This window comes from Ailuropoda melanoleuca, chromosome 12 (genome assembly GCF_002007445.2).
Source record: "Ailuropoda melanoleuca isolate Jingjing chromosome 12, ASM200744v2, whole genome shotgun sequence".
In the NCBI taxonomy this organism is placed as follows: Eukaryota; Metazoa; Chordata; class Mammalia; order Carnivora; family Ursidae; genus Ailuropoda; species Ailuropoda melanoleuca.
The window spans coordinates 53,517,063-53,527,443 of NC_048229.1; the positions used below are offsets into that span (position 1 = coordinate 53,517,063).

At 55.6% G+C, this 10,381-nt stretch overlaps 1 protein-coding gene across 1 annotated transcript; it reads left to right on the forward strand.

Annotated features, from left to right (window-relative positions):
• Window positions 1-4,620: 4,620 nt before the first annotated feature.
• On the forward strand, window positions 4,621-10,107 carry IRX6 (iroquois homeobox 6). The gene is made up of 6 exons (XM_019797025.2): window positions 4,621-4,824; window positions 5,755-6,012; window positions 6,753-6,862; window positions 7,068-7,375; window positions 8,226-8,828; window positions 9,773-10,107. Exons 1-6 carry the CDS (start codon window positions 4,780-4,782, stop codon window positions 9,775-9,777), a joined length of 1,329 nt encoding a protein of 442 aa, XP_019652584.2. The 5' UTR covers window positions 4,621-4,779; the 3' UTR covers window positions 9,778-10,107.
• The last annotated feature ends 274 nt before the right edge of the window (window positions 10,108-10,381 follow it).

A 10,381-nucleotide genomic window follows, 5' to 3' on the forward strand; every position in this document is an offset into this window, starting at 1 on the left:
TCTCACGTCTCCAACTTCCTTACCCTGAGCCTTAAAACAGATAAAGCAGAGGTGTTTCAGATAGCTCCCCAAGCACACTAGGAATGCAAAGGAATTTTATTATTGACAAGCTATGATTTTTAATGCTACGCTCAGGTTTGTACCTGCTTTGCTGAGACACCAAGACCTCTGCATTAGATCTCATTGTTTTACTTTGTTCAGAAATTCACTCTTTCTATTTGCCACCTTCCCGACAAATGACATCAACATCCTCATCTGGGAACGATTGCCTTTTTATTTTTTGCTCCTGATACCCAGCCTGCTGTTGCCAGTACGCACTCAGGCCAGGCAGGGACTCACTGCCTTTCACAATCAGAGGCCACGCACACTACTTCCGTCAGAACAATTAGTGTTCATTTCGGCTTTACTCGGGGAGACCTGCGGTGACTGATCAGTATAAATTATAAATGAGTCCGTCCAGATGCACTTGTCCATTCATGCATAGATTTGAGGAAATTTCATTCTTCCCAGTTCAAAAACAGCCACTAAAAAAAAAAAAAATCCATACTTAAAAAATATAATTTAGCGCATTTTCATCTATGTTACCATGCCCATAGACTCGCACATTCCATCTGTGGTTTGAGGCAATGGAACTTGATTTGGGGCGTTTCTGGGTTGTTATTCACCCCTGCCCCCTGTAAAATCTGCTGTCTTTATAAAACATCAGGAAATGAGGGTTATTTAACCCCAAAAAATACAATAGGATTCGTGTGTGTGTGTGTGCTGGATCCAAGTTTATTGTCAGAGACACATCCTTTTTTTTTAAGTTTTTATTTTAATTCCAATTAGTTCACATACAGTGTGCTATTAGTTTCAGGGGTACAGTCTAGAGAGCCTGCAGTTCCATACGGCACCAGCGCTCATCACAGCAGGTGCATTCCTTCAACACCCGGTCACCTATTTCCCCCGCGCCCACCCACCCCTCTCTGGTAACCACCAGTTTGTTCTCTATCATTAAGAGTCTCTTTCTTGCTCAAAGACACATCCTTTACTCTGCCTGCTCAAGACCTTCAGTGAATTAAATTGAGGCAACATGAACTTCAAATAAACAATGTGGATAAGTACTCTCCATGCTCCAAAAAGGCCTCTATTTACTTTATTCATATTTGTTTTAATGAGCACCTAGACGAAATTTCAAGGCATGCGCATAATGCAACAAGAGATCTGTACCATTCGTATGAAATACTTTGGGTGGAATGACTCCCTCAAATATAACTGGGAGGGTCTGCACGTCCTAAGTTTGCCTCCTCACTTCAGTACAACTCCAGGCGGATACACACACAATTGGGCATTTTTCCCAAAGCTAAATTAATCAAGGCTAAACAAAGCAATGAAAAGCCAGAGCACTCAGCTGCCAAAGTGAGTGCCTGTCCACAGCCAGGAGGATGAGAACAGATTCCATGGCCCCTTCCTCGAACCAGACTTTCCAAGAAAGACTTGTCTTTACCTGAGGTCTCTGGCAGACAAAGGTCCATATTGGTTTAACTCACTGGCTCTGTTTTGTGATGAGGCTCTGAAAATAATGGGAAGAGGACACACTTCATTCGAACTGTTTTTAGGGAACCCCATTTCATGCTCCAGGTGGTCACAATCAAACCCCAGGGGTACCAGCTAAGTTTGCTAGCGTCTCCCCGAGAAAGAAAGAAGAAATCAAGGTCTCCCACGCCTGGAAGTGGCAGCCTTCCTCCCCAAGACACTGTGATACTGGAAAGTAACTTTGAAGACAACAGAAAGCTGCCTTCACATGAAACCTGCTCTTTCATTTGTTTTCCTTTTCTACATAAGAAGAAAAACACCCAGGAACCATCATAGCCCTTCCCAGTTTACTTCTCTACTGCTTCTCCTCTCTCTCTCTCTTTTTGTTTTTCCTCTTGAAAAATCTTGTTGCTTTTTCTCTAATCCTAGAGAGCAAAGACAAGAGGTAGGCCTGGAGGCCCTGCACACAGCATTGATACCACGGAGGTCTTATAAATCAGCAAAAAATCAATACATTCTATATGGTAGCTTCTCCTTTGCAACCAGATTGCCAGGGGACATAGCTAATGCTTTTTCTTCATCACCATCCCATTTTTCTGTCATAAAAAAAAAAAAAAATCTGCTTAGGAACGAATGGGCAATCAAAGTTGCTGAGTAAGTATTTCAACTATCTAATTTTATTACTTTACAATTGACATACCTTCCCTCTGGAAATGTTTGCAATTAATTAATTAGCAGTAATCTTCCCCAAGGGACTAATTTAATGAATTCTCTCCAATTCTTACTTAAAAAAAATAGCTTAGATGTATCCAAGCTGTAAATGTGTGGATGTCTCCAAAGTGCATTTTGAAAAATCAAGGGATCTATCTATTACGGGGCCTTTTTATCACTAAATCAATCCGGCGATAACGATAATTCTTTTTCTAACTGGGAGTTTCCCGGGTTGAAGGCAAGTTTTCTCCAAGGTAAGGACACTCAGCAGCCGCAGCCAGGAAACCTCGCTGGGTTCCTTAGTATTTGGAATGAAGCTTGTCCTCCTATCATTCATCTCAGGCTGAGGATGCTGTTTGCAACTTCTGCAGAGCCTGGCGCGTTCTGCAACGTTGGTCCTGGGGTGGGGCGGGGGTAGCCAACGTTGTTCCAAAAGAGGCAGTTGGCTTCGGGGCCTCTGCAAGTTTCCAGAGGAAAACTCAAGGCCAGGAATCCTGGGCCAGGGCCCTAGACTGTGCTTGGTCGCTGGGCTTCCTCCTCGCCTTGCCAAAACTCAGGGCCGAGACCCCGGTCGTTCCTGACCTCTGGGCCACTCGCTCTCACGTTTCAGCTAGAAAATACAACGGGGCCCTCGAACCAATCCCCCCAGATTCCTGCGGGAAGGTGCAGCGAGGACCTGGGAGTGCGTTTTGTAAATTCTAAAGTGCCCTGACCCTGTGAGTGAAAGGGGAGACTTTCTGAGGTTTCTGGCCTGCCAACCCTAAAGCCTGAGTTCCACTCGGATATCGGCAGCATCCCCCGAAGACCTCCTCCCATTACACTGGACGCCCCCTTTCACCACCCCCAGGCCCCCGACCCCAACGTCGCGGGTTTGCGGCCCTTTAGGCTCAGGGCCTGGGGGATTGAGCCTTCGGGTGCGCAGAATTTACAATGCTCACAAACTAGCCGCCGCGGGTCCGGGGCCAGGCCTAGAGGACGCAGCCCCCTTTCGGCACAGACGAGCTCCTCCGCCTCTCAGGGCCCCTTTGAGGACCCCTGGGATGGAGGGGGATGGTCAGATCGCCGGGCCCAACCCCGCGGCGTGGCGGCGGAGCGCTGGGCAGGGGCCGCGGTCCCGGCGCGCTGAAGCGCGGCTCGCCAGCGCCACCCCCAGAGGAGCACAGCGGCTGCAGCTCGGCCCCGGCGCCTTCCTGTGGCTCCCCGGCTCCCCCGTGGACACAGCGGTCGGTGCGCAGAAGCGGCCAAGCCTCGCCTACGGAGGAGATGCCTAGGGGTGTTCCTCCGGCGCTTGCAGAGGCCAAGGGTCAGACTGAGCGCGTCTCCAGGCGGAGTCCGAGGGGAACTGAACCTTGGCCTCGAGGGGCGCTATTCGGCCTGTTCGAGGGCCAAAAGGCTGCCGAGGAGCCCCAGCGTCGAGGCCCTGGCAAAGACCAGGGCTCGGAGAGCCTGGATCTAGCTAGAGTCCTGGGGAGGCTGGGGTAGAGAACCAGATTTCGGAGGACAAAGACGGGCGGGCCAGTGGGACCCACCGACGCTGCCCGGGCTCGGCCCCAACGAGTGCGGGGCCAGTGGCGAGAGCAAACTTTCCCGCAGCGGAGGGGCGGGGGAGCCGGGCTGGAAGCTTCTCCCCCGAGTCGCCGCTCTCCTCCACCTGCCCGTGTTCAACCTCCGCCCAGCATGCGCCCACCCCTGTTCCCTCCCCTCCCCCGCGCGGCTCTGTTCACTTAGACTCCTCATCTCTCTCCTCTTCCCTCCTCCTTCTCCCTCCTGCCTTTCTCCCCCACTTTTCTCCTCTTTTTTCTCTTATCTCCTTTTGTATTCTCTCCCCCCCTCACGGCCCGGCTCGCTTCTCTCCTCCTCCCGGCCGCAGGGGAGGAGGTAAACGAGCTGCGCCCGGGGCCTGCGCGGCACAGAGGGAGGCGTTTCTCCTACTTCTCCCGGGTAATTTGGAGAGATTGTCTGTGTGCGCGCGCGCGTGAGCTTAAGGCTAAAAGGGGTAGGATCCAGCGCCCAGCAGAGAGGGTCGGGGTCTTTGACGTTCCTCACCAGCTGCACAAACCTCCCGGAACAAGTGTGAGTGTGGGTGAGAGTGCGCGCGCGCGCACGGGCTGGCTGCGCTTGGCACGCTTGGTGGCCCGGGCCCCCAGGGCCCGGGGGCCCGCCTGGCGGCCCGGGATTACCGTGACGTCACATTGAGCCTCTGGCCACCTTGGACTGGGACACCTCGGGAGCCGCACAGCCCCGCGCCGCGCCTCACCTTGCCTCGCCACCGCGCGACTTTGGGAACCCGCATCCTCTCCCTTTCCTTGCCCATCCATGGGCCCTTCTGTCTTCCGGACCACGCGGGCCGGAGGGGCGCCTTCTGGAGCGCAGGGCTCGGCAGCCGGACTGCCCTCGGCTCTGCCTCCAGTCGTGCCAAGCGGGCGGAGGACCCGGCGCTGGGCACCCGCAGCCGCGTAAGGAACCGAGGCGGCGCGCAGCTGGAGGCGCAGAATCGCGGGGCTGAGGCGGGAACTCGCAAGAGAAGAAGGAAGCGGTCCAGGGACAGCCACCATGTCCTTCCCGCACTTTGGACACCCGTACAGCGGCGCTTCCCAGGTAAGAAGTGCCTCCATGGGGGATGGGGGCAGACTGGGGGAGGGGGTGCCCAGTGCAGGCGCCCACCGCTGAGCGCCCTCCTTTCGCAAGAGACTCCGGGGGAAGCCAGACTGAGCAGATACGATGTACCACAGACCCCTCCAACACCCCCAATCTCTGGCAGAGAACGTTCCACTCCCCCAGTGCAAGCTGGAAAATCGTGTGACCCGAAACTTGGGCACCGACCACACGCTCTGTCGTCGAGGTGGGTGGGATCTCGAGATCTTCCAGACAGGCCGCCTCATCGTACAGATATCCGCCGTGACCACGAGAGCCCACCTCATCTTTTTTCAGTTGTTTGCTTGTAGACTAATGTTCTTATCCTCTCTCCCTTCTCTGAGTGGGTCCAAGCTCTCTGCTTCCGGTTCCTTCGATTTTTTTTTTTTTTTTACAGATTAGGGTGGGTGTCGTGCAGTGACAAGGGTTTCCTGGGAAAATTCTGGGGACACCCACCACTGTTCTTCTGCTTCTGCCCAGATTCTGGGGTCTGGTTCCACCTTGACCTCTGACCCGCCTTGTGATCTTGGACAAGTCTCCCTGGTCCTCATTCCCTATCTATAAAATGGGAACAGGAGCAAGACGTGATGCTGCTCTCTAAGGCTAACTTTTAGCTCTGTCTTTGTAGGATCCCTATGATGGGGGCGGGAGGAGGGGTCCGCGAAGGAACCAGCAGGGTTGGGCTCCTGTAATTCGCGTTTCGGAACATTTCCGCCGCCTGCACCCCTGGGACTCTGGAGCCTCAGCCACGTTTTAGGAGTATCTATAAGGGCAGTTTGGATAAATTGCGTCTTCAGATAATTCCCATCCCAGCAGAATGCTCCGCACACGGGGGCATGTAGTTAATGTGGAATGGGGGAGTCATCCGGCAGTGCACCTCTCTCTCCCCCATAGTTTCTGGTGTCTGCAAGTTCCAGTGCCACTTGCTGCGAATCCGCCCGGCGCTCCGTCCCAGATGTGGCCTCAGGCTCCACCCCGGCGGCCGCCCTCTGCTGCGCATCCTACGATGGTCGGCTGCTGGGCAGTGCGCGGCCGGAGCTCGGCGCGGCCTTGGGCATCTATGGAGCCCCATACGCAGCCGCCGCCGCGGCCCCGAGCTACCCAGGCTACCTGCCCTACAGCCCAGAGCCGCCCGCGCTGTACGGGGCGCTGGTGAGTATACCGCTCAAGCCTGAGTCTGGGCGCCAGGACCCATCCGGCCTGGGGGCATGAACTGCAGCAAAAGGGGAAACTCAGTGTGACATTTCCAGGGAAAATCTAGGAAGGAGGCAAAAGTCCGAGGGAAGGAAATGGGTAGGATTGTGTATAGCAGTGCAGGAGGGGAGGGGAGGGGAGGGCGGGGAGTGGGGGGACCACATCTTTACAGCATTTTACACTTTGCAGAACACCATTCTGATTAAAAAACATCTGTGCTTCTATTCATTCTGTGAGGTAGGCAGGTCTCAGTTTACGGATGAGGATGTTGAGATGCAGAGGGCTTCAAATACCTTGCCCAAAGTCCCAAAGATACAAAGGGCCAGGGAATAGTTCTGGAAGGAGAGTAAGGCAGGGAAGTTCCCCAGCTGGCAGGGTGGGGGTTGGGGAGGAGTCAGGAGCGGTAACAGTACTAGTAAGAGCTAATATTTAACTACTGCCTCGTCTGCAACCGGAATTCTGCCAAGTGCTCTTCTTCAATACCTTACAGGTTCTATTGTTATTCCCAGTTACCACGGGGAAACTGAGGCATAGAGCGGGTAAACAACTGTGCCCAAGATCACAAAGCCAATGGGAGTGGTGGTCCTGGGATTTGAACCAGATTTTTACTCCAGGGTTCACACCCTTAGCAACTCTACCACCCAGCCTCTTCCCCAAACGTTGTCCTGAATTCTCTCTTCCCACACTGCCCCCACCAGAATCCGCAGTATGAATTTAAAGAGGCTGCAGGGAATTTCACACCTGGCCTGGCACAACCAGGAGCCTATTATCCCTATGAGCCGACTCTGGGGCAGTACCAGTATGACCGGTAAGGCACGGGGTGCACGGGTAGCTGGCCTTGCAAGCCCTTCCCCCCTCCTCTGCCGCAGGCCCACCTGGGAAGAGCCTGGGAAGGAGGGGGGGTGCATGAGGAGGGAGGAAAGCTGAACCTCATTTCCATGCCTCAGACTGTCTCCTGCCTGCAGCCCCAGGTTCTCAGACTCAGAACTGTGAGCCAGGTTCTCCCCCACCAGGTACGGAGCAGTGGAGTTGAGTGGCACGGGCCGGCGGAAGAACGCCACCCGGGAGACCACGAGCACGCTGAAGGCCTGGCTCAATGAGCACCGCAAGAACCCCTACCCCACCAAGGGCGAGAAAATCATGCTGGCCATCATCACCAAGATGACACTCACCCAGGTGTCCACCTGGTTCGCCAACGCGCGCCGGCGCCTCAAGAAGGAGAACAAGATGACTTGGGCGCCCAAGAACAAAGGCGGGGAGGAGAGGAAGGCAGAGAGTGGAGCAGAGGAGTCCCTGGGCTGCCTGAACAGTGACACCAAAGGTACCAAAAATGCTCACCACTCTGTCTTAGGGTTTTTCCAGCCATCTATCAGGCCCACTGCACTTTTGCAGCCGCCTGGTGGAATAACTTTTAGGGCGGCACTCCTTTACTTACCCTTGCACTTGTGCCCACCCCCCCCCCCAAACTTCTGGGCCTTTGCCTGGGCAGTTCCCTCTGCTTGGAATTCCCTATGAGACTGGCTTTTTCTGACTTGTGAAGTGTGGGCTGGAAACAGCCTCTCCTGGCCACCCAGGGCTTCTGGCCTCCCAGGCTAATTTAGCTCCCCAGTTATTTCTATCACATCAGCCTATTGTATTTTGTTTGCCATACTTATCACTGGAGATCTGTCTACCCCTTGGGGAACAGCAGCTCCACTAAAAACTCTTATTCGCTGCTGTATTCCCTAAATTCCTAACACCTAAATGCCTAATGAAGTCTGGCACATAGATGGCACTCAGTAAATATTTGCTGTATTAAGTAATACACACCAGCTACCTGTGGGTGTTGAAATTGGGTGCGGGGTTGGGGGGGGAGTCCTCTTGGGTGTCTGCTTGTTTTATGATGGGGAAACTTCGATCCAGGTCTCAGGCGGTGAAAAGTGGTGGTTTCCTTCCACCTGAAAGGAGGAGTCTTCCAAGGAGAGGGAGCAGGGCTAGGGCCTCCATTCTTTCCCAGGGGGCAAGCCCGAGCCCTGGGGCAACTGTAAGAGCCGGTTTGGCCAGCCTGGTGAATAACGCCAAGAATGCCCTAAGTGCAGAGCGATCTTGCTAAAAGCTTCTCCGGGATGGGCACTCCCGCGGATTTCCCTTGGGGCCTGGGGCTTTTCTCACTCGCTCCTGATTTCCTGCAGATGGTACTGCAAGCCAGGAGGCTCGAGGGCTTCGGCTGAGTGACCTGGAAGACCTGGAGGAAGAGGAGGAGGAGGAGGCCGAAGAAGAGGCAGTGGCCACAGCTACGGACAGGCTGGCTGAGTTCCAGAAAGACTTGCAGTCGCTGCCCGCGCCCTGCGTCACCCCTCGGGAGGCCCGGCTGGAGCGCAGGGAGTGCGGCCCGGCGGCGCGCCCCTTTGCATTCCCGGAGTCCCCGGGGTCGGGAGAAGCTGACTTCCTGCGGGCCGAGCCGGGGGGCCCCAGGTTGACCATGCACTACGCCTGCAGCGAGAAACCGCGCATCTGGTCTCTGGCGCACACTGCGGCCGCCGGTGCGGTCGAAGGTGCAACGCCATCCCCTCCCAGGCCGCGAAGTCCCGAGTGCCGTCTGATACTGGGACAGCCTGCAGGCGCGGGCGGCCGACCCGCCGTCCCCAGAGACTCCGTGTGCGAAGAGTCTTCCCGCGTAGCCAAAGCCTTTGGAAACCGCCCGTTTGCCCCGCAGGGGCTGCTGATGAACTGTGCGCCGTGCCCGCGGCGGAGGGAGCCCGCAGTGCACTGCCAGTACCCGTCTGGAGCAGAAGGTAGTGGGTCCCCAGCGGCGCTGGGTGTGTCTGCCCCAAAGACACCTGCCTGCCCTGCTGCCCAGCCAGCGCAGGGCCTCTCTGCCTCTCGGGCATGCCTGTATTCAGATCCAGAGCGGGACTGTCCCACAGCTCTCCTTGAAACAGCAGCTTAGAAATAAAAGTACTGGTCCCCCCTCCTTTTAAAACCAAATAACAGTCAGAGGCTCAGGATGAGACAGTAACTTACCTAGGATCGCTTAGAAAGTCATGGAAAAGATGGACAACCTGGCTCTCTGCCCTGGTGGCCCGTGTTCTGCCGAATGGGCCAGGTGGGCACCATCGTGACCTTCTGGCTCAGACACCCGTGTCCCCTCCCTGCCCTTCAGAGGAGGCCAGCTGGCCCCTGCCGTGCTTCTACCAAGAGTTTTGCTGGGGCTGGGCAGGAACCAGGGCTTTCCAAGAAGTCTGAGGGGACAGGCCAGATGCATGCAATTGGGTTGAGGCCAGTGCTTAAGTCCAGCTGGTAGCCTGGCCCAAGACCCACTAAAACCCCTGGGGCGTGTAGCCCAGGCCTGGTGCTGTCCCCGGAGAGCACGCACCCCCCAGAGCTCACCTCCAGTAGGGGGTGACTGCCAATCAGCGTCTCCTGCCCCTGGCTGTGCCTGGCAAAAGGGAATTTCACCCCACAAAGGGACATCCCCCAAGCAGCAGGCAGCCTCCAGCAATTACTGTCAGATTCTGCTCTTTGTAGTAATTTCTCTCAGGATTATCCACTGGCTGAGAAAATTGGGTTACGTTGCTATTTGAATTTACACATAACAGGGTCCCAAAGTTCCTTCTGGCAAGCAAATTGCCTCTAGACCTTGGATTCCCTTCGGATGAGACACCAGCGACCTCCGATTTCCTAGAAATCGCCACCAAGCGGCCCTTCGGGTTTTAATCAACCTTTCCTCTCTCAGCAGGTTAGCGCAATGACTGCGATTTGCGGAAGGATCTTGGAAAGAAGCCCTACTTTTCGAACTCACTTCCATGCTCAGACGCTGGGAGACCTGGCCAGAGACTGGGGGGCTCTCACTTTGCCTAGGAGGCAGACAAACACACAGACACCCTTCTACCGGCTCTTCTTGCACGCAGAGCTGGGAGTGGCGGGCGGACGTGCACCGCGTCAGACCGGCTGGAGGAGGGGGCGGCTGGGCACCTTGGGCAAGGCCAAGTGGGAAGGCCGGGCAAGTCCGCCTTGCGCACCCACCCAGTATACCAAGTCTCCCTCCCTCCTCTTGATACAGGGTCTGAAGCAACTCCTTCTGCTCACCCCCACCCCACCCCCTTTCACTGTGTAACTTCAATCCAGGACCTGGCCCCTAAGGACCACCTGCGTCTTCTCCTCTTCCCCATTCCTTGTGTCTTCAAAAATAATCAAACCAAACCCCACCTGTGTGGCGTGTCTGTGCCAGGGGCGCTGGGAGAGGCCGGGTGGAGGGGAGGATGGAATGCGGCCAGGGATTCTGGGGAACGGGGCGACGACGGGAGCTGCAAAACCTCGGGCCAGAGCTGGGAGAGGAACTGGGGAG